Source organism: Hyla sarda, chromosome 11 (assembly GCF_029499605.1).
Source record: "Hyla sarda isolate aHylSar1 chromosome 11, aHylSar1.hap1, whole genome shotgun sequence".
Classification (NCBI taxonomy): Eukaryota; Metazoa; Chordata; class Amphibia; order Anura; family Hylidae; genus Hyla; species Hyla sarda.
In genome coordinates, this window is record NC_079199.1 from 92224870 (window position 1) to 92250873 (window position 26004).

The 26004-nt window shown below is 41.2% G+C and overlaps 1 protein-coding gene across 1 annotated transcript; it reads right to left on the reverse strand.

Annotated features, from left to right (window-relative positions):
* Positions 1-1062: 1062 nt before the first annotated feature.
* LOC130294960 (embryonic protein UVS.2-like) lies at positions 1063-25928 on the reverse strand. The gene is made up of 13 exons (XM_056545115.1): positions 25860-25928; positions 21590-21626; positions 20361-20435; positions 17895-18038; positions 17069-17186; positions 15935-16116; positions 12424-12505; positions 10659-10783; positions 6717-6832; positions 4543-4765; positions 2614-2735; positions 2296-2509; positions 1063-1422 (listed from the first exon to the last, which is right to left on the reverse strand). The coding sequence occupies exons 1-13, from the start codon at positions 25926-25928 to the stop codon at positions 1415-1417; spliced, it is 1515 nt and encodes a 504-aa protein (XP_056401090.1). The 3' UTR covers positions 1063-1414.
* Positions 25929-26004: the final 76 nt, after the last annotated feature.

The following is a 26004-nucleotide window of genomic DNA, read 5'->3' on the forward strand; positions in this document are numbered from 1 at the left end:
TACCTTTACAAGTAACATAAAATACCAACACAAGCCCGCAAACGTCGAAAAGAAAGAGTAATACCAGCCAGTATAGCAGAGGCAAAAGAGTTTATTGCCGGAGATCCGGACATATATAGGGGCAAAGGAAATCACGGACAATATAGAACACCTGCATAAAGCACACACCCCCCCCAAAAAAAACCACTAATAACAGACAATCCGCACATCTGGCAAAACACCTGACGGCACCCGGAAAAGGACAGATGATGGCAAACACTTGACATCCCCGGCAGCTTCACAGGGGAAAATGCGCATGCGCCAACCAGATGTTAGAAAAAAAATTGTAATGCAACCAAACCACACACTGCCAGCCAATCCGAAAAGACAGGATAGAAACAATCAAAAATCGCGTGGCAGCAACTAAAACAGGGATTGGACAACACTTCAACCAATCCAAAGCTCTAAACGCGGAAGGCCAATACCCTGGGTGGAGTCACGCACAAACACACAATGAATATTCATGAGATGGGCGCGTCACGAAGCCGACTCGGAGGCGAACAAAAAACAGGTCACGAACGCAACATGGCCATGGGATGACAAGAACAACGTGGTCGCCACCCCCGCCAAACTACCGGGACTACAGCACTTCCGCCACCATAATAAAGTAAGTGTACACATAAAATTAAACGCCCAGCAAAAACAGCAAAGCCGCAATACCATAAACCAGACACAAACCAACCATAAAGCCCAAAAAAAGGAAAGGCCGGAGTACCCCTTTAAGGTTTTTCTTTTCTGTCTGAGTGCTCTCTGATGACACGTGTCTCGGGAAACGCCCAGTTTAGAAGAGGTTTGCTATGGGGATTTGCTTCTAAACTGGGCGGTTCCCGAGACAGGTGTCATCAGAGAGGATTTAGACAGAAAAGAACAACCTTAACTTCAGAATTGTCATAAGTACTGAAAGGATTAAGATTTTTTAATAGAAGTAATTTACAAATCTGGAGCCAGTTGATATATATAAAAAATAAAGTTTTTTCCTGGATAACCCCTTTAAATAAAGACTACTTAGAAATTTGGCAGACTTTTTATTAAGGAAGAAAACCAGCAATACAAATATTAATACAAAGATGTCCATAACATTTAAATGATAATGCTCTTAAAATACTGAAAAATAAATGAATAAACTTGTTTCCTATCATAGATTGTGATAGTGACACTAAATGCACAAAAATAATCATACAAGTAATGTACAATAATACGGTTGTTTAACTTAAAAAAAATAAATAATAAAAAAAACTACAGGTTAAAAAGCACAGTAATTCAAAGTAATACACTTTATACAATTCCTAAATGTTAATACAGTATAATATAACTTTTTCAGGTGGCAGTAAAAAAAGAAAGTTTTCATCAAACCATTTCAATTTTCTTCAGGATCTCACTGGTCTGTAAAAAAAAAATATATACCCATGTTAAAACATTCTCTGTTTTATCTATGAAACAGTAGATACAGGCAAATGTGATGTGTAATTATCTAATATGTTGTGTATTGTCCAAATGTTATAAAAAAAATAATAATAAATCCCACTTTAAAGGGGTTGACCTTCAGGAAGAAAAAAAAAAAAAAAAAAGAACAACAACAACCTGTGTTTTGGTGTCAAACAGTATAATAAAGCAACTTTCTAATATAATGTTTTTAGCCAAAGTGCACAGGCTCTCAAAGTAGTCTGCTCAGTCCCCCCTTTCCTACTGTCAGGAGGGGACAAGACCAGTGATGTGAAGGGGGTGCTGGTATTACTACTCATTAGATAAGGCAGCAAGGAGCCTGTTCTGATGCAATCTGTTGTGACTGAAACGGGCTTCCTGCTACCTTATCTAGTGAGTCAAAAAAGTTAAAAAGCAGTAATAACAGTTTCTAATTGACATCACTGGTCTCGTCCTGTGCTGTCTGAGTTTTCTAATACTGTAACTGTAGATTTAATTTTCTTAATATTTGTCTAACTACAAAATAAAAATAGAAAATAGGACATGCCCTGGTAAAAAAAACAAAAAACAAAAACATAGGTATAGTATAGGGTCCATCCCAATGAGGTCACGTTGTCATGGCGGGATGAGACACGCAATTTGATCAGACGGTATGCTAAGAACCTTTGTTGTTTTCCACAATATTGCTGTTTAAAATATAATCTAATACTTGTAGTGTGCTTCTGTAACTTTTGTGTTTCAAGCTAAAAAGCCTCCAAAAAATTACCAACGGCTATATAAAACTTATTTAAAAAAAACAAATATGAAAAACAAATAGGAGAAATGTTTACTCACACGTCCAGTATGTCAAGTTGAATCCCTTTTTATGGTAGTATGGATCAGATTGGAAATTCATCAGCAGTGTATTATTAAGTGATTTGACCAATAAGCTGCCTTTCCCACAAAATAAATATTTGGGAGATCCCACAATTCCATTGGAATAAATAGTCAGCTTATCGTCCTTACAATACATAGTTTGTTCAATTTCATAGTTTCCCGTTATTGTGATCTATGTAAGCAAGAGGGAGAAAATTGACAACCACATATTAGAAAAATAAAAACAGAATTAAAATATAGTACTGGTACTGTTGTATATGGAATTATATAACTCACCCGGTATCCTGGCTGTGCATTAATTATATAATTACAGTTTAGATTGGGCAAATAGGAGCCTGAGGAATATCCTGGAGATGTGATGATATTTGTTGCATCAAAATAAGTTCTTCCACATTGCACTAAAATGATACGTAAAGAAAAGAACAGATCATCTCATTTGTCCATTTACCTCAGTTCAGCATCCATCTATACTTCTATTATTTTATGCATAAAAGGATTTACATTATTTTATTTGAAAAATGGGTGAAGGTGGTGATTTAACCCCTCAAAGACATGAACATCCCAGGGCCCCGGTACTTAATGGACCAAGACGTACATTTACGTCCTGTACATGAAGCAAGTGCAGGAGCTTTCCTTGGGGGTCTTGAAGTCTTGTCAAGAATAGACAGAACTTGGCTTCTCTTCAACTCCATTCTCTTCCCTAACTAACTGTAGACTCACTGGTTCAGACAGGATTTCCTCCCTCATGCTTGAGAGACGCTGGACTGGAGAAGACTTCTTCCCCATTCTAGGGTTTTCTTAAGTTTATGGACAATGTAAATGTGTGTATAGAACATCCCTGTCCACAGTTTCTGGAATCACCAACGTAAGGCAATACACCACCACAGATAAACAGGCTGTTATCATCATGGTTTCAGAATCTGGAAATCTACTATCTCTTCTTCAAAGGATTACTCCATGATGGAAAAATTGTCCTCCATACTGCCGGCAGTAAAAAAAATAAAGAGATACATACCTTCCTTCGCTCCCCTGGTGCCTCCGGTAACCCACTCCGGTCTCCGCCACGATCCTCTTCCTGGTTGCCGGCGAGTCCTACTGCACTCAGCCAATCACCGACCCCTGGAAGTCCCAACTCGGCCAGCGAAAGGCTGAGTGGTAGTGTGAAGTTTTCAGCCCGGGGCCGAAAACATCACACTGCCGCTCAGCCTATTACTGGCCGAGTCGGGACTTCACTGCGGCCAGTGATTGGCCGAGTGCAGTATGACTCACCGACCACCAGCAACCAGGAAGAGGATCTCGGCGGAGACTGGAGTGGGTTATCGGAGGCAAAGGAAGGTATGTATCACTTTATTTTTTTATTTTTTTTTACTGCCGGCAGTATGGAGGACAATTTTTACATCCTGGAGTACTCGTTAAAATATTTGGCTTGTCTGTAGAGCCACATTTTTGGTTGGGGGTTTTCCCCTGAAACAATTCAGTGGTGGGAGAAGGTTTCATTGCTTGTATATGGTGTTATCAGAGAAACCATTGTGTGTTTGGTATCCTTGTAGTACCAGGAGTCCACTAAAGGTTGACACTGTTAGTACTCCATACCAATTAACTCCACTATAGAGACTCTTCAGCTAACAGACAAGAGCCCCCACACTATTAACTTAATTTTTCCTTGAACAATATTAAAGTTTTAAAGGGTTTGTCCCATCTCATCATTTAACTTTTCTAGCCACCTCCGCCGCTGGGGACCCCCACAATCTTCGGCGCGGCACCCCAGTCATCCGTGCACGGAGCGTACTCTGCTCTGTGCCGGATGACTGGCAACTACAGCCACCACGCACTCTCCAATCATGTCTATGGGAGGAAGCTTGATGGCTACATACTAGCTGTCACGCCCCCTCCCATTAACATTAATGGAGGAGGCGTGGCTTGACGTCATGAACACGGAAGCTCCAAACTTCCATGTTCTGAACGTCGCTGCTGCCGGCCCAGAAATCAGACATCTTTTTCTCTATCCTTTAGATAGGGGATAAGATGTTTTTCACAAGAGTACCCCGTGAAACTATGAGATGGGCATACCCCTTTGAAAGCATTGCTATCAGTAATGATCACTGTAGAATATATTACTTGGGTGTATATGCATTATATAGCATTTAAAGAAGTATGCTGTGTGAAAGTATTCATATATTTTAACACCATTTGCATGAGACTCACCTGTTTTATATGAAGCACTGAATCCTGCAGATGTAGTAAGACTACCACTGACAAACTCTATCAGCATCTGGTTATTGGAGCCGATTATTTCAGGTAGCTGCTTACTGCCACATAGTTTTACAATTTTTGGAGAAGTCGTACTGGGTCCATCATAGATATTGATGTAGTCTGAGGCACAATCCATGGAGTTCAAAAGTCTGAAGTCCTTGAATGTTAACGAAACCTAAAAGAAAATAATTAAAGCTATAAACTCCTGTAAATATCTATGGTTATTTTTATTTAGTTTAGTTTTTCCTTCTTTATAAAGTAAACAGAGTATTTTGACCTACAACTCTTCATCACTATTTACTTATAAGCCACCAGAGATAGCTGAGCACTGTACTTAGCTAACTCCGGCAGCTCCCTAGACAATGACTCAGGGACCTATTCTCAAGCTCCGACTTCTGGGTCCCTGCGATCTGACACTTATCCACTATCCTGTGAATATCCTATTTATACTTAAACAACCTCTTATAATCAATTCAGTATATTTCAATGTATTTTGCAAAGAGCAGTATATTACTGTACTAGTTGGAAAAAGACCAGAGTCCATCAAGTTCAACCTATATCCCTATTGTGTCCCTACTGTGTTGATCCAGAGGAAGACAAAAAACCCATATGAGGTTGATGCCAAGTTCCCCATACAAATTCCTTCCTGCTCCAAATATGCATTCGAATAGATCCCTGAATCAATGTTTTGCCCTTATAAATCTATTATTCATAACTTGTAATGTTATTACTCAGTCTCACTGCTCTTAAAGCAAAGATCCCCCTTCTGTGTTGATGTAAAAACCTTCTTTCCTCTAGAAGTAGAGGATACCCCCTTGTTATAGATACAGTCCTGGGTATAAATAGGTCATCGGGAGAGATTTCTGTACTTTCCCCTGATATATTTATACATAGTTATTAGGTCATCCCTAAACCCTCTTTTTCTAAATGAAACAATCCTAATAATCTTTCCGATTACTCTACTCCTCCCATTGCTCTTTTACTCTGGTTTCTTGTCTTCGTACCCTCTCCAGCTTCACTATCTTTCTTGTACACTTGGTCACAGCACTGTACACAGTATTTCATGTGGGTCTGACTAGTGATTTGTACATTGTTAGAATTATTTCTTTGTTGTGTCCATCTATGCCCCTTTTGAAGCACCCCATGATTTTATTTGCCTTGGCAGCAGCTGCCTAACACTGGTTGCTACAGTTACATTTACAGTTAACTAAAACTCCTTTTCCATGTCAGTATTTCCCAGTGTTTTCCCATTTAATACATATTCCCTGCCTCGATTTTGTGCATAACCTTACATTTATCAGTGTTGAACCTCATCTGCCACTTCCCAGCCCAAGCCTTCAACCTATACATATCCATTTGTAACAATGCACTGTCCTCTATTGTGTTTACTACTTTACAGAGCTTAGTATCATCTGCACCTATTTCCTAGCTGTCCTAGTTACTCTGTCAGGTCTGTTGGACCATATTAAATCCAATAGGACGCTCCCTTTGGTTCGATTCTGCACCACTCGGGACAGATAATTACCTTTAGCTAAAGTCACAAACTTGTTACATTTATGAGATTCACAGGTCTCAGTTTTCCAGTTTATATCGGGATAGATCAAGTCCCCTGGTAAAAACAACCTCATTGTGATTTGCTGCCTTGTGTATTCTTGCTTTTGCTGTTTCCATTACATTTGGCTCTTTTAGCAAACCCCCCCGTCAGTATTATATTATTTTACATAAAATGGGGGACATTTATCAAAACCTGTCCAGAGGAAAAGTTGCCCATAGCAACCAATCAGATTGCTTCTTTCATTTTTCAGAGGCCTTTTCAAAAATAAAAGAAGCAATCTGATTGGTTGCTATGGGCAACTTAGCAACTTTACCTCTCGACAGATTTTGATATTTCTACCCAATGTGTTTGTGGCCAGAACAGACTGTTCATCAAGTATGGCTAAAGAGGGTAATTTTTCTCTTTATGGTACCTTATACCGTAATTACCTGAATCTGATGCTTCAGGGTGCCCAAAGGCCATTTTTCCACATAAAATACCTTATGTTGGTGGCCTTGGTACAGATTTTGCACTGAGGCTCAGGAATTCTAACCTATGTACTGTCATTGTGGTAATTTGTGATAAAACTAACTTGTCCATTTGGGGTCCTGATCAACCAGACACAGTTCATGTTGTTAGGATAGTTAGATGGATAATTAGGAGAGGAGAAATTTCCACTTGGAGTATTCAGTAATGTGCTGCACACATCTGTCAGGAAGGGAAAGAAATCGAATTAAGCAAATATAGCATCTTCTGTTAAGCAAAGAAAGAAATAACATGGCATTAAGGAGTTACTGACATTTAGAAAAACATGACAAGTCAAGCAGACATGTCAAAAATTTGGATTGGACAAGATGATCCCCACTGATCTCTAGATATAGCCTGAAAAGCACACACTTCACTTCCTAGCTCGGCCCTTGCTCTGATCTGAGTTGGAGTGAGCACCAAGACGGAGGGTGAAGCGTTCTGGCGTATGTTTCTTCCGCCTCTATCTAGACATAAGTGGAGGCCGTAACGCCCTCTCCCATAAACATGAATGGAGGGGGCGTGGCGTGACGTCACGTCCGAAGTCCAGGAAACTTGGAGGTTTCCGAAACTGGAGACGCAGCTCCGCATAGAATGCGGGTGCTGCAGGGAGATCGCAGGGGGTCCCAGCGGTGGGCCCCCCGCAATCAGACATCTTATCCCCTATCCTTTGGATAAGGGATAAAAAAAATTTGCCCGGAATACCCCTTTCAGACCCTACCAATAAAAAGTTTTAACATGTCCGCATGATATCTGTTTAAAACGCCTGGTAACTTCATAACCTGAGACTTGCCATCAGGCTATCAATTTACCTAAAGTGGAACCTGCACTCGACAAAATTTTCCTGAATTTTACCAAAAGGGGTTATCCTCTAGATTTACTATGTGATAGCAAGAAAAAAGTCATGGCGAGGGACAGACAGAAACTGATACATGACAAACAGAAAAAAGTTGGACCCCCTAGAGTGGCCTTTGTGTCCACATATAATTCTCATTCGGGCAGGATAGTGAATATTATTCGCAAACACTGGTCCATCTTAAGAGATTGTCATTCGGCAGTCTCTGAGTTTAGAATACCTCCATTAATGTCGTACCGCAAATCAATTAATTTAAAAGACAGACTGGTCAATATCTACCAGTTAAACAGAAAGGCTCCTTCCCATGCTGGGGCTATATCCACTGCCCCCGCATGCTTAAGGGGCCGACGTTTGTACATCCTCAGACTAATCGAGAGTACAAAATTAACCATTATTTGATATGTACTTCTAATTTCGTAATATACATTCTAACTTGATCCGGCCACCTTCTGTATGTGGGAGAAACAACCCTTGACTTCCGTACCCTCCTCAACCAACACCGGTACTTCATCCGGAAAGCCCGGATGGACTTACCGGTGTCTAAACATTTCGTTGAGGCGGGTCATACAGAGGGCGACTTGAGGTATATATTGGTTGACCATGTCCCACCGTCTAAACGCAGGGGGGACAGAGTCAGTCTTTTTTTAAAAAAAGGGAATTATTTTGGATATTTGAATTGGAATATTTGCGTCCGAAAGGACTTAATGTGGATTTTGCCATTACACCCTCTATTTATAAAGCCTAAACCCATGTCCTGAAGTGGAGAATAGTACACGGGAATTACATAATAAACCAGTCTATATATTGTATATATAGAATTGATGATATTTAAATGTACTGATATGATTCTCTATTTTCTTATAGATTTCAAGCTATAGGGTCCCTACCTGCCTCCTCGCTGTCCGATCGCCGATTGACTGCTCAGTGCCTGAGATCCAGGCATGAGCAGTCAAGCGGCAGAATCGTCGATCACTGGTTTCTTATGAGAATCTGATCAGTGTGTGCAGTGTTATAGGTCCCTATGGGAGCTATAACACTGCAATAAAAAAAGTGAGAAAAAAAAGTGAATAAAGATCATTTAACCCCTTCCCTAATAAAAGTTTGAATCACCCCCCTTTTCCCATTTAAAAAAAAAAAACAGTGTAAATAAAAATAAACATATATGGTATCGCCGCGTGCGGAAATGTCCGATTTATAAAAAATATATAGTTAATTAAACCGCACGGTCAATGGCGTACGCGCAAAAAAATTCAAAAGTCCAAAATAGTGCATTTTTGGTCATTTTTTATATCATGAAAAAATGAATAAAAGTGATCAACAAGTCCGATCCACGCAAAAATGGTACCGCTAAAAACTTCACATCACGGCGCAAAAAATGAGCCCTCATACCGACCCATACGCGGTAAAATAAAAAAATTTATAGGGGTCAGAAGATGACAATTTTAAACGTATAAATTTTCCTGCATGTAGTTATGATTTTTTTCAGAAGTACGACAAAATCAAACCTGTATAAGAAGGGTATCATTTTAACCGTATGGACCTACAGAATAAAGAAAATGTGTCATTTTTACCGGAAAATTTACTGTGTAGAAACGGAAGCCCCCAAAAGTTACAAAATGGCGTTTTAAAAAAAAAAAAAAATTGTCTCACAATGATTTTTTTTCCCGTTTCGCCATAGATTTTTGGGTAAAATGACTGACGTCATTACAAAGTTGAAATAAATAGAAAGAAAAAAGACCGGGGAACGGCGCCTCGTGTATTACCCTTAAACACAAACAGCAAGTGTAAATGTGGGAGAAACCCACGGCACTTATAGGTGGCTGCTCACCAGATGTAAATAGAAGTAACGCATATCACCCCAAATAGGGGTACTCACTGATGTCCAAAGGAGGGCTGCAAGCCGGAGGTCACACGCACATACGTCGTGACGTAGTCATCAAACGGAAAATGGAAAAGGACCTCATTCATCCAGGCGCTGCCGGTTAGGTCATCAGGTGCACAAAATGATGCAATGTATACCTTGGAATATTGTATACATGAAAGTTTATTAAAAAATAATAAACAACATACAGATTACGCGTTTCGAGGGTGACTCCCCTCTTCCTCAGATCAGGTGTGCCCACCTGATCTGAGGAAGAGGGGAGTCACCCTCGAAACGCGTAATCTGTATGTTGTTTATTATTTTTTATAAAACTTTCATGTATACAATATTCCAAGGTATACATTGCATCATTTTGTGCACCTGATGACCTAACCGGCAGCGCCTGGATGAATGAGGTCCTTTTCCATTTTCCGTTTGATGGTCATTACAAAGTAGAATTGGTGGCACAAAAAATAAGCCATCAAATGGATTTTTAGGTGCAAAATTGAAAGGGTTATGGTTTTTTAAAGGTAAGGAGGAAAAAACGAAAATGCAAAAACGGAAAAACGCTCAGTCCTTAAGGGGTTAATACTGGGTGTGCCGCGGAAATTTTGTATCTTGGATTGTCTATGCAGTCTGCGATTGGGACTGTATTTCTCTGCCTGCACCCCAAGAAATTCTTGGATTATGTGGTTGTGCTGCCTACCTCCTGCACACACACACACATATATATATATATATATATATATATATATATATATATATATATACTGAATGAACAAGAATGCTCATTGCAACTGTTGAGCTCTTGCAGCATGGGAAGTTTTTCTAATCTGGGTCAGAACCATGACATAATATTATGCAAGCTGCTACATTATGCTTCATTTTAACCCTGGTGACAATGCAGAAGACATGAACATTTCCTGCCGGGCTATCCACATAATACTTCCGGGACAGAACAACAAGACCTATTGTGTTACCATTTATCAATATTGTGGCAACATATTTTACAACGCTGTGTAACGTTCAACCTAAAATGAGGTAAATTCTGAGAGAGCAAAAAAAAAAAAAAACTCTGTCCAGAGGAAAAGTTGCCCAGTTGCCCATAGCAACCAATCAGCTCGCTTCTTTCATTTTTAACAAGGCCTCTGCAAAATGAAAGAAGCCATCTGATTGGTTGCTATGGGCAACTGGGCAACTTTTCCTTTGCACAGGTTTTGATAAATCTCCCCCAATGTAATGGTAATGTATGCAATAGCTCATTGTCACAGTTACTGTTGCGGCATACTCACTGCAGTTGTAGAGTTTATTGATTTTTGCAACGTCCAAGACACTGAGTCCATCTCTTTGTCCAATGGGCACATTTGGGTCAGGAGTGGGTTTGATGGTGGGTAAATCATTGGAGGTGTATGCATACCTAACAGAAAAAAATAATAATAGATTATGGGGGAGATTTATCAAAACCCGTGCAGAGGAAGAGTGGTGCAGTTGCCCATAGCAACCAATCAGATCGCTTCTTTCATTTTCCACAGGCCTCTAAAGAGGCCTGTGGAAAATGAAAGAAGCGATCTGATTGGTTGCTATGGGCAACTGCACCACTCTTCCTCTGCACAGGTTTTGATAAATCTCCCTCTATATCTTCTCCAACTGTACATGTCTGTCAAGCACTGTCCAACGAATGATCTTTGTGCTGTACTCGTAATAGGTGCCGTGTGGGGTACACAGCCCTGGGGAACTTGGGTGCAATTTTTTTAATGAACAAATGCACTTTGATACCTTAGGGTTATGCTGATCAGAGTTCAGTTGTGAGCTGTGGGGAAACACCGCAGCAAGTTTTTAGTTTCCCTGCAGTGCCCCCACAGGACAAATTAACTTAAAGGGGTACATCGGTGGAATTTTTTTTATTTTAAATCAACTGGTGCCAGAAAGTTAAACATATTTGTAAATGACTTCTATAAAAAAAATCTTAATCCTTCCAGTACTTATTATTAGCTGCTGAATACTACAGTGGAAATTCTTTTCTTTTTGGAACACAGAGCTCTCTGCTGACATCATGACCACAGTGCTCTCTGCTGACATCTCTGTCCATTTTAAGAACTGTCCAGAGTAGGAGAAAATCCCCATAGCAAACGTATGCTGTTCTGGACAGTTCCTAAAATGGACAGAGGTGTCAGCAGAGAGCACTGTGTCAGCAGAGAGCTCCGTGCTCCAAAAAGAAAATAATTTCCTCTGTAGTATTCAGCCGCTAATAAGTACTGGAAGGATTAAGATTTTTGGAAATCTGTTTAACTTTCTGGCACCAATTGATTCTCCACCAGAGTACCCCTTTAAGCATTACCCAGGTCCCTTTGAAATCAATGGTGGCAGCCTGCTCAGCCAATCACAGACTGCAGCGGTGTCCCTCCTATGTCTGAGTGAGCTGTCACCGCTAAGAAGAGTCATCTCGGAATTAGGAAAATATAAAACCGGGAGCTGCGGGGGACTGAGGTAGGTAAATATGTATTTTTTAAAATAAATCATACAGATGCAAATAACCGGGCACTGTCCTGATTGTATGACGCCTAGGATACCCCTGTACAATGCAGGATCCGGACAGCTAATATTACCTGTGCGTCTGGCTATGGTGCTCACAGCATGAACATGAACGTCATCAAGAACGGGAACTGGAGCACTCACCGCGGACACCAATAGATGCAGAAATACCTTCTTTATTAGGAATACAGGTATAACAAACAGCAGGGAGGAGGATAGTTGACACGAAGACGGGTGGGTTCCGCCGGTGGGCGGCGGTCCGAATCGCACGCTCTGCCCTTCGTCAGGCCCTCGGGGGCCTGACGAAGGGCAGAGCACGCGATTCGGACCGCCGCCCACCAGCTCCTCCCTGCTGTTTGTTATACCTGTATTCCTAATAAAGAAGATATTTCTGCATCTACTGGTGTCCGTGGTGAGTGCTCCAGTTCCCGTTCTTGATGACGTTCATGTATTTTTTTTTATGCTGCCCCCACAGCAACATATAAACTGGTTTTAGTGTCTGGATAAACTCTTTAATTCACTTACTTGTCAAAATGCATCACTGAGCTGTAATCATATGGAAGACTCAAATTGTTGCCATCCACTATTGAAAAGCCAGGCTCATATCCTGAAAAAATAAATAAATAAATAAATAAATAAATAAAAAAAAAAAAATAAATAAAAAAATAAAATATATATATATATATATATATATATGTTACAGTGTGATGTATAAAGAGAACTTGGTTTATAGTAGTAATTGTCGCTAAATAAACTAAGATGTTTTCTTATTACTCTTTTTTATTATTATACTCCGTGGGGAAAAAAAAAAAAAAAAAACATATGACCTGGCTCCAGAGAGTTAAACAGATTAGTAAATTACTTCTATTAAAAAAGCTTAATCCTTCCAGTACTTTCAAGTACTAAAATAGTTTAAAAAAAAAAAAAAAAAAAAGAAAAGAAAAAAAACACAATATTAATTTTGTATCACTTTTGAAAAGCGGAAAATGCATTGAGGTCCACAATGTATGTAGGGGTAAAGAATTAAATTGGAATTCAATCTTAATCCTTCAAGTACTTATCAGCTGCTGTATACTACAGAGAAAGTTGTAACTTGTATAGTAGTGTTGAGCGGCATGGGCCATATTCGAATTTGCGATATTTTGCAAATATATGGACGAATATTCACAAAATTCGCTTATTCGCAATATTTGCGGCCTTTTTTTTTTACTATGCGCCATAAAATTCACATGCGCAATATCGCGTGATTAAAGAGCTAAAAGAAGGGAGGAATCAATATGCGCGAATTTTCAGGCACCCGCCAGTCTGACACAGTAACTAGTATTGGAGCCTTGTTTATACCACAAGCTAAAAGCAAGGAGGGATGATCACTGTGATGTGTACTATGAAAAAAAAAGTGAATATTTGTAATTGCGAATATTTAGCGCTATATTCCCAAATATATTTGCGAATTCGTGAATATGCGATATTCGTGATAAATTTTTGCATTGCGAATATTCGCGCCCAACACTATTGTATAGTTATTTTCTGTCTGACCACAGTGCTCTCTGCTGACACCTCTGTTCATGTCAGGAATTGTCCAGAGGACAAGCAACCTTCTCCTGCTCTGGACAGTTCCTGACATGGACAGAGGTGTCAGCAGAGAGCACTGTGGTCAGACAGAAAAGAACTATGCAACTTCCTCTGGAGCATACAGCAGCTGATAAATACACGTGCATTGTGGACCTCAATGCATTTGTCGCCTTTCAAGTGCGATACAACATTTATATTGTCTTTTTTTTTTATTTTAGTACTTTGGCACGGTAGTAAAATAAAAAGGAGTGCTGCTTAGTAACCATTTTATTTTAATTTTAACAAAGCTGTGTAAAAGATTGATTTTCTTTTATGTGAAAACAAAATTAGTTTTTATTGGTACCATCTTTGCATACACCTGTCTATTTGTTTGCTTTTTCTATGTATGGGGATTAAGAAAATTCAGCAAATTTGGCATTATTATTTTGGTCCATGTAGGACAAGTAATAAAGATGATCACACCCTATACTGACCATAATAACCAATACTCTTTGAGGGATAGAATTATTATATATTTTTTTTCTTATGCTTATATTCGGAATATATATGTGAGATTCAGGAGGGTTCTAGTGCCCTTAAAGGGTACTCCGCCCTTAGACATCTTATCCCCTATCCAAAGGATAGGGGATAAGATGTTAGATCGCCGCGGTCCCGCTGCTGGGGACCCCCAGGATTGCCGCTGCGGCACCCCGCTGTCATTACTGCACAGAGCAAGTTCGCTCTGCACGTAATGACGGGCAGTACAGGGGCCGGATCATCGTTACGTCACGGCTCCGCCCCTCGTGACGTCATGGCCCGCCCCCTCAATACGAGTCTATAGGAGGGGGCGTGGCGGTCGTCACGCCCCTGCCATAGACTTGTATTAAGGGGGTGGGCCGTGATGTCACGAGGGGCGGAGCCATGACGTCACGCTGCTCCGTCCCCTGTATCGCCCGTCATTACGCACAGAGCAAACTCGCTCTGTGCAGTAATGACAGCGGGGTGCCGCTGCGGCAATCCCGGGGGTCCCCAGCAGTGGGACCGCGGTGATCTGACATCTTATCCCCTATCCTTTGGATAGGGGATAAGATGTCTAAGGGCGGAGTACCCCTTTAAACATGACAATAAAGGAGTTTTTTTGGCTCTAGGATGCTTGTGGTGGGTTACATAGGTAAGTTCATTTTATTTTATTTTTTTATTACTGTTTTGTTTGTATATTGGATAGCACCATCACCTGTTTTTTTTTCCTTGTTTTTTTTAAGCGATATTCTTCCAATAAGTAGGCATGGACTATTAGTTAATGGTATATGGTTTTGAGTCCATGTGGTGGGAAATAAATACCTCAACTGTTCTATGCATGTTGCCTGTGATAGAGATAGTTTTTTAGCACTAGCTCCTTTTACCTGTGTTTTTTATCCTGTTCTCTTGTTCTCCAGACCTTTGGATTGTTCTTTGACTACACTTTGCTTACAGTATCTGTACTGTGACACTCTCACCGGTACCGACTTGGCTTGTTTGAATCACTAGGGGACTAATACACGTGTATTATGCCTGTCAGCATTACACTTAAAAGCAATGTACTAGGTCAAACTGTGTAGGCAAACACACATAGCAGACCTGGGGGCCTTTAAAGGGGTATTCCGGGCAAAAACATTTTATCCCCTATCCAAAGGATAGGGAAAAAGATGTCTGATCGCGGGGGGCCCAACACTGGGACCCCCCGCGATTTCCCTGCGGCACCCGCATTCTATGCGGGGGCTGCGTCTCCAGTTTCGGAAACCTCCGGGACTGGGGACATGACATCATGCCACGCCCCCTCCATTCATGTCTATGGGAGGGGGCGTGACGGCCGTCACGCCCCCTCCCATAGACATGAATGGAGGGGGGCGATCAGACATCTTATCCCCCGTCCTTTGGATAGGGGATAAAATGTTTTTGCCCGGAATACCCCTTTAACAAACCTATGACTGCCATGAAAACCTGTCATCACCTGGTCTTTGTGTCGCCGGGTGCTCATAAGGTAGCAGACCCACAAAAATTAAGTAGATGCCACGGTCATAAATTGACCATTGTATGTGAGGGTGTTTAGGTTTCTCCTCTCCTGGTAGTTAGAGTTAGCCTAGCTGTCACTCCGCTGTGGAGTTTACATGATCTCTGGAGCAAAAAAACTGATTATTCTAGCCCCACCATAGAATCACAGTATACAAGAATAAGGCTGTAATGACCGGAGTCATAAGGGAGTTAAAGAAAATGGAGAAAAATATAATAATTTTCACAGAAAAAAAAAAAATAAATAAATAAATAAATATATATATATATATATATATATATTTTTTTTTTTTTATTATTATTTTTTTTTCTGTGAAAATTTTTTTTTCTTTAACTTCCATATATATATATATATATATATTTGGTAAACTGATGCATTTAAGTGGGTCATAATATCTATGTATATAAATGTAAAATGTATGTTAAAAAGTTGTACCGTTTGCAATGTTTTCGTGATTTATGATAATGTATTGATCACGATCAGCCCGAGCATTTTCATGAAAAAATCCCAAAGCGTGATTTAGCTCATGTTGTATGATCCCTCTGTATAAGCAGCCATAGGAGGCTTGCAGTTGTAAAGGTTGAGTTCCTCCAATTTGTCCGGCATATGATGCGCAACTGGGATAAAAGGAAATAAAAAAGCAAATTAATTTTGAGCTATGACATTCTAGGCAGACTGGTTACTAAAGATGGATTTTCTAACAGTTTTTGGATAGAGTTGTGAAGAAAAAGGTCCATAACCAGTAACCTGTAAGTCGTCTGATTTTGTGGATCCTTCACCCCATTGGCATCTAAACATGGCTTTACTATGGGCAGATCATGGCAGACGAATCTCATTGGTTCTATGGGTATCACCTATCTGGATCCACATAAAGATCTATATAGAGCTTTAGTGAGACCACATCTGGAATACTGTGTGTGAGAGAGAGAGGAACTGTTTTGAATGAGTTTGGTGTGCCATGCTTCTTTGTAACCATGTGTCGGCATATTAACATTCCAAGGCAAGGCTTTGGACAAAACCATCAAAGGGGTTATCCAGGAAAAAACTTTTTTCAGTTTTCAACTGGCTCCAGAAAGTTAAACAGATTTGTAAATTATTTCTATTAAAAAAAATCTTAATCCTTTCAGTACTTATGAGCTGATGAAGTTGAGTTGCTCTTTTCTGTCTAAGCGCTCTCTGATGACACCTGTCTCGGGAAGCGCCCAGTTTAGAAGCAAATTCCCATAGCAAACCTCTTCTACTCTGTGCAGTTCCCGAGACAAGCAGAGATGTCAGCAGAGAGCACTGTTGCCAGACAGAAAACAACAACTCAACTTCAGCAGCTGATAATTATTGAAATGATTAAGATTTTTTAATAGAAGTAATTTACAAATCTGTTCAACTTTCTGGAGCCAGTTGAGATATATATATATATATATATATATATATATATATATATATATATATATATATATAAAAAGTTTTGTCCTGGAATACCCCTTTAAGTCTATAGACGGCACAGAACAAACTGGGTGTTCTACTGTGCTACTCTCCCATCCGGACCACACTGCAGATAAAATAAAAACTCACCCATCTTCTGACAGAATCCTAAGATAACTTAGTTCATCATTCCTTGGCACAAAGCGCACACAGGTCAGTGAATTAAATTCTTGCATCGCGGTGAGAATTTGATTCTGTTCATCCGGAGCTAGGAAAATAGAGATGACATAATTTTATGTATCCACTGTTGGGAGATTCTTCATATATATACAGTGGTCCCTCAACATACGATGGTAATTCGTTCCAAACGACCCATCGTTTGTCGAATCCATCGTATGTTGAGGGATTCGTGCAATGTACAAAGTGCATTTAATACTCACCTGTCCCCGCCGCTCCGGACCTCGTCCTCACCGCTCCCGATGCTGTTCGAGGGGCTCCCGATGCTGTCCCGCTGCTCCGAAGTCTGCTTTGGGATCCTCCGGCTTCTTCCGCATCTTCTCCGGTGTCCGGGCCTCGCTTTCTGGTGACGTTATTACGTTGCTGCGCCGGGACGGCGTGCGCACAATGTAATGATGATGCCGGAAAGCGAGGCCCGGACCCCAGAGAAGATGCAGAAGACGCCGCAGGATCGCAAAGTGGACCCGGAGCAGCGGGGATTGGTAAGTGATCCTGTCCGGGATGCTTAAACTGCTATCCGACAGCAGCTTAAGCATTTTGCGCTGTCAGATAGCAGTTAATGCGATGGCCCCGTCATATAAAAGCATCGTATGTCGATTTGATCATATGTCGGGGCCATTGCATGTTGGGGGTTACTGTATATATATATATATATATATATATATATATATATATATATATATATATATATGTGTGTGTGTGTGTGAGAGAGAGTAAGAATATAAAGGCTGCCACTTACTGTATATTGAATCGAGGATATAGGGCACGTTAATGGTTCCATCTTCAGATTTAGGCCAAAGGCAGCTTTCACAGTCAATGGCATACCGACCCTCCCTTTTCAGGATATCCCCATGGATTAGTTGGTGTTTTCTGTTTATGATACCTTTGGAAGAGAAGGAAACATTTCCAGTTTGAACATGATTTGTAGACAGAATGGATTTTGGATGGATGTCTATAGTTATACTGTTGCCTATACTCAATAGGGATGTTTATAGAAGTCCATTGTTAAAGGATGATGGATTAAACAACCAAATGTAATGCTAGGTTTATACAGTACATTGGAAACACTATGATCCAGTCACCATTATCCTTTAGTTTTCCTATGTTATCACCTTTTTGCTATGATATAACAGTGATCTGGTTCAACATTTAAAGGGGTATTCCAAGCAAAAACATTTTATCCCCTATCCAAAGGATAGGGGATAAGATGTCTGATCGTGGGGGGGGCCCGCTCCTGGGACCCCCCGCGATCTCCCTGCAGCAGCCGCATTCTATTCGGGGACTGCGTCTCTAGTTTCGGAAACCTCCAGGTTTCCGGGACTGGAAACGTGACGTCACACCACACCCCCTCCAAAACTAGAGACGCAGTTCCCGAATAGAATTTTAAATCTGGAGTAAACACTAAAACTAACAGTCTTACTTATCATAGTGATATATGAGTTAATCTTAACAGTTGTGGTCAGCGACAGCTTGATTTTTAGCTGTCTCCCTAGTTGTAAATAAAGAAAGTCAATAGGGCGGTCCCTGGCAGCTTAATTGATAGCTGTCTCCCTATTTGCATATAGAGAAAGTCAATGGGGCGGTCCCGGACAGCTTGATTGATAGGTCTCTTCCAATTTGCATATGGGAAGAGATCTATCAATCAGGGACAACCCCGATGACTTGGAGCCCCAGTTCCCAATTTAAGTTTTAACAATGATTTCTCTGAAACAGAACAATCATTCCGAGTGAAATACATATCATTGTGTCAAGGGAGCCTGTGTTTTTTATGCTGCCTGTTGCTCGGGCAGCATGAATGTAGTGACAAATTCCCTTTATAGGAGTTGCTTGCGATTATAAAATACTGTAAATTCTTCTTTATGCGAAAACAGTGCCAGCCTTGTCCTAGGGTTGTGGATCATATTGCAGATTTTCCCCTATTTAACGAATTGTGGCTGAAATCTAATACCAGGCACAGCCAATGAACAAGAGGGGAGATGTAAATGGAAATAAGATAGACTCTATTTTTAATCTTTCTCAGACAACCACATAGGTAACCCCATCATAGATCCTCCAAAAAATGTCTTTATATTGATATATATAGTGCTAAAATTAAAGGGGTATTCCACTGGAAAACATTTTATTTTGTTAATCAACTGGTACCAGAAAGGGTACTCCGCCCCTAGACATTTTATCTCCTATCCAAAGGATAGGGGATGAAATGTCAGATCGCCGTGGTCCCGCTGCTGGGGACCCCTGGGATCCCCGCTGCGGCACCGCGCTATCATTACAGCACAGAGCGAGTTCGCTCTGTGCGTAATGACGGACGATGCGGGAGACGGAGCAGCGTGATGTCATGGCTCCGCCCCTCATGACATCCCGGCCCGTCCCCTTAATGCAAGTCTATGGGAGGGGGCGTGACAACCGCCACGCCCCCTCCCATAGACTTGTATTGAAAGGGGTGGGCCGTGACATCACGAGGGGCGGAGCCATGACGTAACAATGCTCCGGCCCCTGTACCGCCCATCATTACGTGCAGAGCGAACTCGCTCTGTGCTGTAATAATAGCGCGGTGCAGCAGTGGGGATCCCAGGGGTCCCCAGCAGCGGCACCGCGGCGATCTGACATCTTATCCCCTATCCTTTGAATAGGGGATAAAATGTCTAGGGGCGGAATACCCCTTTAAACAGATTTGTAGATTACTTCTAAAAAATCTTAATCCTTCCAGTACTAATCAGATGCTGTATGTTCCACATGAAGTTCTTTTCATTTTTGAGTTTCCTTTCTGTCTGACCACAGTGCTCTCTGCTGAAACCTGTGTCCATGTCAGGAACTGTCCAGAACAGGAGAGGTTTTCTATGGGAATTTGCTCCTGCTCTGGACAGTTCCTAAAATGGTCAGAGGTGTCAGCAGAGAGCACTGTGGTCAGAAAGAAAGGAAAATAACTTCCTGTGGAGCATATAGCAGCTGAAAAGTACTGGAAGGATTAAGATTTTTAATTAGAAGTAATTTACAAATCTGTTTAACTTTCTGGCACCAGTTGATTCAAAAAAAAAAAAAATGTTTTCCAACGGAGTACCCCTTTAAGGCTAATTTGGCTTTCTCACAATGACTGCTATAAGGAAACAATGGATGAGAAAGTGCTGGGTGACAATCTTATAGCTTTGGCACCTGATAGGGGAACATACTGAAAATACAGGTATAGACTGAGATGTCATAGCTCTACCTTTGTTTATTTCACGAATCTTGGCAAAGACATTGGGTAAGGGTTGATTCACTCTTTTGATGATGTTTTCTTGCCCTGTAAATATAGTAAAAAACAATGTCATATTGGGTTTTTAGAGGGGTACACCGGTGGAGAAAAATTTTTTTTAATCAACTGGTGCAAGAAAGTTATACATATTTGTAAATTACTTTTATTTAAAAATCCTAATCCTTACAGTATTATCAGCTGCTGTATACTTCAGAGGAAGTTGTGTAGTTCTTTCCAGTCTGGCCACAGTGTTCTCTGCTGACACCTCTGTTCGTGTCAGGAATTGCCCAGAATAGAAGAAGATCCCCATAGCAAACCTATTCTGCATTGGACAGTTCCTGACACGGACAGAGGCGTCAGCAGAGAGCACTGTGGTCAGACTGGAAAGAACTACACAAATTCCTCTGGAGCATACAGTAGCCTATAAGTACTGGAAGGATTGAGTTTTTTTTTTTATATATATATATAGAAGTAATTTACAACTCTGTATAACTTTCTGGCACCAGTTGATTTAGATTTTTTTTTTCCCACCAAAGTATCCTTTTACTTGCAATTATTGAATAAAATACATAGTTGAAATCTAGAAAGGAAAAATCATCACTAGCTGGCCCCGGACTAGTGACGTTGCCTTGACGACGTCTGCTGCGCACGTCAAGGCAGCGTCACTAGGCCGGGGCCGGCCCGGAGCAGAGAAGAGGGCCTCTGCGTGAAAATGGACTGCCCAGAACGACTAACCCTTCCCCCCCGACGGTCCCTGCAGCATAGATGGCCCGGACCAGCTCACCCTTACTTCCCAACGAGGGGAGGTGAGTAGAAAACTAAAGGGGCGTCTGGATGATGACGAAGGACGCAGTGGTCTTCAACCTGCGGACCTCCAGAGGTCTCAAAACTACAACTCCCAGCATGCCCGGACAGCCGATGGCTGTCCGGGCATGCTGGGAGTTGTAGTTTTGCAACTTCTGGAGGTCCGCAGGTTAAAGACCACTGAGAAGGGATTGGCAGGTGGAGAGTTCACTCGAGTATAAGCCGAGGGGGGCGTTTTCAGCACGAAAAATCGTGCTAAAAACTCGGCTTATACTCGAGTATATACGGTATGTAAAAAAAATTAGAATGACTAATCTTCATTTGGCCAAGACCGAACAACTGCCCCTAATTCTCTAAATAACGGTGACAGTCATGAAACTTGAAATATAACAACTTACCAGTATTTGTTCCTGACTTGGGACGACTCTTACACACCTAGGTGGAAGTAAAAATTCGATATTTAGTTAAATAAAAATAAAAAAGACTAAAATTAAACCTCCCAAAATCCCAAGAAAATAGCCTGTAACACTCTTCCTAATATAAATGTTTATTGACACAGTTATATTCTAACGGGACTAACATATAATGGAAAGTCAGTTGTTTCCCATATAAGATACAGTGAATGTACATATTCATACTTCACATACATATTGCAGCACCGCAGCACCTCTTGGTCGTGACTTAAAAACTTAAAAACCTCAAATTTTCTGTCCTATTTTAGCATTGTAATATCATTTTTTTTAAAAGGAAATGTTACTTGATCATTTTCTATAAAACAAAATTGTGAATGCCTGTTTCATATCAACATTTCATAAAATGCCAGATTCACTTCTATATAAAAACAGTTATTCTAATATAAGTATCGGTTTGTGACCAGTTAAAGGGGTATTTCAGGATTTTTTTTTTTTTATATCAACTGGCTCCAGAAAGTTAAACAGATTTGTAAATTACTTCTATTAAAAAAATCTTAATCCTTTCAGTACTTATGAGCTGCTGAAGTTGAGTTGTTCTTTTCTGTCTAAGTTCTCTCTGATGACACGTGTCTCGAGAACTGCCCAGTTTAGAAGCAAATCCCCATAGCAAACCTCTTCTACTCTGTGCAGTTCCCGAGACAAACAGAGATGTCAGCAGAGAGCACTGTTGCCAGACGGAAAATAACAACTCAACTTCAGCAGCTGATAATTATTGAAAGGATCCATATTTTTTAATAGAAGTAATTTACATATCTGATTAACTTTCTGGAGCCAGTTAATATATATATAAAAAAAAGTTTTTTTACTGGAATACCCCTTTAAGTTCTATCCACTTCTCGTGTTAAGAGACATTTGCAATCACTACAAAGACAGCAGAACAGTTAAACTTAAAGGGGTACTCTTGCGCTAAGACATCTTATCCCCTATCCAAAGAATAGGGGATAAGATGCTTGATCACGGGGGTCCAACCGCTGGGGACACCTGTGATCTTCAATACAGCACCCTGTTACCATCAGCCCCCGGAGCATGTTCGCTCCGGGTCTGATGACTGCCGATCACGGGGCCGGAGTATTGTGATGTCACGGCCCTGCCCCGTGTGATGTCATGCTCCACCCCCTCAATGCAAGCCTATGGGAGGGGGTGTGACAGCTGTCACGCCCACTCCCATAGGCTTGCATTGAGGGGGCGGAGTGTGACATCACACAGGGGCGGGGCCGTGACAACACCATAGGGGATAAGATGTCTTAGCGCCGGAGTACCCCTTTAAGAAACTTGATTAGTTTTAGTTATATCCAAACCAAGTGCGTGGGAACCCCGCTGTGCAGGGAGAATTTGTGAAAGAGGTGCAGCGCTCAAAGGGAACCTGTCTCACTGAACATAAAGTCTGATTCACCACCATCATGTTATAGAGCAGAAAGAGCCTATTGATATATAGTTTTGTGAGAGAGATTAATTAGACCTTGTATTTTAAGTATTTTATATATTTATGATGAATTGGGCTAAGGAGTCCAGGGGGCCTCCTCTACCTAATTCGGCACTTCCAGTGTAAATAAATACATATGTATTTATTTACACTGGAAGTGACGAATTAGGTAGAGGAGGAGTTTATTATATATAAGTCTTAGTCTGAGACAGGAGCCATATATAATTTATACTGCTGCTGAGGAAAAGACTGAGTACAGTCTTGAAACGCGTCCAGCCCCCAAATATGACCATTGAGACCATTCACACAAGCCCTCTGTGAGCCCCACAACCATTGGTGTCCTACCCGGTCAGTTGCCAGTCACGTACGCGCTCCATGAAGCCACGAGGACGCGGTCGCTACTCTGAGCAGAAGCGCTGGAGCTACAATACCCGGAGCCCACCACCAGCCACGGCACTACTATCATAGGAGACGGCGGAGTCTCCCAACAGTGTCCTCTCCCGCAGTGAGAGATTCAACGGTGTTGGTTCCAGCCAAGTATACAGAAGAGAGTACAGGAGGGATCGCAGTATCCCCAACTATCCCCAAGAGCCGCAGGAGGGATCGCAGGAGGGATCGCAGAATCCCCAAAGAGCAACAGCATCCTGACAAGTATCGGTCCCGGGGTGATGAGCATAACTGTATCATTCTACCGCTCATAACTGTATCATTCTACCGCTCATAACTGTATCATTCTACCGCTCATAACTGTATCATTCTACCGCTCATAACTGTATCATTCTACCGCTCATAACTGTATCATTCTACCGCTCATAACTGTATCTATCGACTGCTAAACTACTTACACTATTGCTACTAACTGTTACAATTGCCGGCAACTATTTTTGCAACTCTGTTACCAAGTGATATATATCTATAACAGCGCTGCAGGACATTGAGGTGCTTTAATGAACTGGATAATGACCTATTAAGCTATTCACCAAAAGACTTATCAGATTGTGGACATATTGCTATACATAATAGCTCCATTGGTTGCTATTAGTTACCAATACATAAAGAGGTCCAAAAAATCTAAAGAGGACTATCTGTTTAACTTGAAACTTTTTCAGTAATTTTTTAAGTTATTTTTAAACAATTGATTGGTCTCAGTAGGATTATCATGTTTTATTAGCATTTTATATGTATGTATAGTATCATATTATTTTATATTTATTTTATCTCATACTATATAATTATTTGTAGGGAGTGCCGTGGCTTTACAAGGGCCCTGTGGGTCACGGTACTTACCACGTCTTGTAATTGTAGTAAATTGATTATTATAATAAATTAATAAATATTAACATTGAACATAACAAGCCAGTTGTGCCCACACATCCTTTACCCTGAGCCCCAATTCTCTCTTGTAAATTAGTAAGAATTACTTCTATTAAAAAGTCTTAGTCCTTCCAGTACTTATTAGCAGCTGTATACTACAGAGAAAGTTCTTTTCTTTTTGGATTTCTTTTCTGTAATGACCACAGTGCTCTCTGCTGACACCTCTGTCTGTCTAAGGAACTATCCAGAGCAGCATATGTTTGCTATGGGGATTTTCTCCTGCTCTGGACAGTTCCTAGCATGAACAGAGGTGTCAGCAGAGAGCACTGTTGCCGTGACAGAAAAGAAATCCAAAAAGAAAAGAATTTCCTCTGTAGTATACAGCCGCTAATAAGTACTGGAAGGATTAAGACTTTTTAATAGAAGTAATTTACAAATCTGTTTAACTTTCTGGCACCAGTTGATTTAAAAAAAAAAAAAAAAAAAACTTTTTCCACCGGCGTAACCCTTTAAAGATCCTTTAAAGGGTTACGCGGGTTGAAAACTTTTTTATTTATTTTTTTATTTTTGTATGGATAGGGGATTCCAGGTTAACATTACTTATACCCTATACACACCACAGGATGGGAATAAGTGTCAGATTTTAGGGGGTCCAACTACTGGGAGCCGCAACAATTTTCAAAACGGGGCCATGAGTCTTTGTTATGAATAAAGCACTATTCATTCTCTATGGTAGCAGCTGAAGATAACCCTGCTTTGCGCTCACTTTTCTTCAGCAGCTCCATAGGCATTCATTACCAAGACCTCGGGCTGACACACATTTTATGGATAGGGGATAAGCAATGATAAGTCAGAATGCCCCTTTAAAGGGATACTCCGGCCCTCGCAATCTTGTATTTGCCACCCACCTGTTTGAGCTGCACGCCACGGTTGGGTGGGGACCACGGGGCCGGAGTATCGTGACATCACAACTCCGCCCCTGTGTGATGTCACCCCCTGCCCCCGCTATGCAAGTCTATGGGAGGGGGCGTGACGGCCGTCACGCCCCCTCCCATAGACTTGCATAGCGGGGGGTGACGTCACACAGGGGCGGAGTCGTGACGTCACGATACTCCGGCCCCGTGGTCGCCACCCGGCTGTTTGTGAGCTGGCACCGTGGCGTGCAGCTCAAACAGTTGGGTGGCGAATACAAGATTGCGGGGGTCCCCAGCGGTGGGACCCCCGTGGTCACATCTTATCCCCTAATCCTTTGGATAGGGGAGAAGATGCCTCAGGGCCGGAGTACCCCTTTCAGTAACTTCCTTTAAGTAACAGGACTGCATTTACGAAGTAACAGGTTTCTTATAACTATCACTAGAACACATCGTTCTGAGGATCCATTAGAAGGCCACTTAGATAGAAACAACGAAATATCTGGTCTATAAGGGATTTCATTACATTAGAAGTTCATTTTCCTACCTTTAAAGGTAAACTTGATGCAGAAATAACCAGGCAGGCCAGAAGAATGATGGGAAAGCTTCGGTTCATCTTGGTATGGTTGATGTTCTCCTCTCTTGTTCTCTGTCTCACTTGTTCTATGTCTATCCTCTCTCAGGTGCCCCCT

Bases quoted from the DNA above. Each gene is read 5' to 3' on its own strand.
- LOC130294960 (XM_056545115.1), bottom strand. From the start codon at position 25,928: ATGAACCGAAGCTTTCCCATCATTCTTCTGGCCTGCCTGGTTATTTCT. The intron at 17,187-17,894 runs GTAAGTGGCAGC...CTATTTTCCTAG, and splicing joins TATCCTCGATTCAATATACA to CTCCGGATGAACAGAATCAA. The intron at 16,117-17,068 runs GTGAGTTTTTAT...CTTTTATCCCAG, and splicing joins AGGATTCTGTCAGAAGATGG to TTGCGCATCATATGCCGGAC.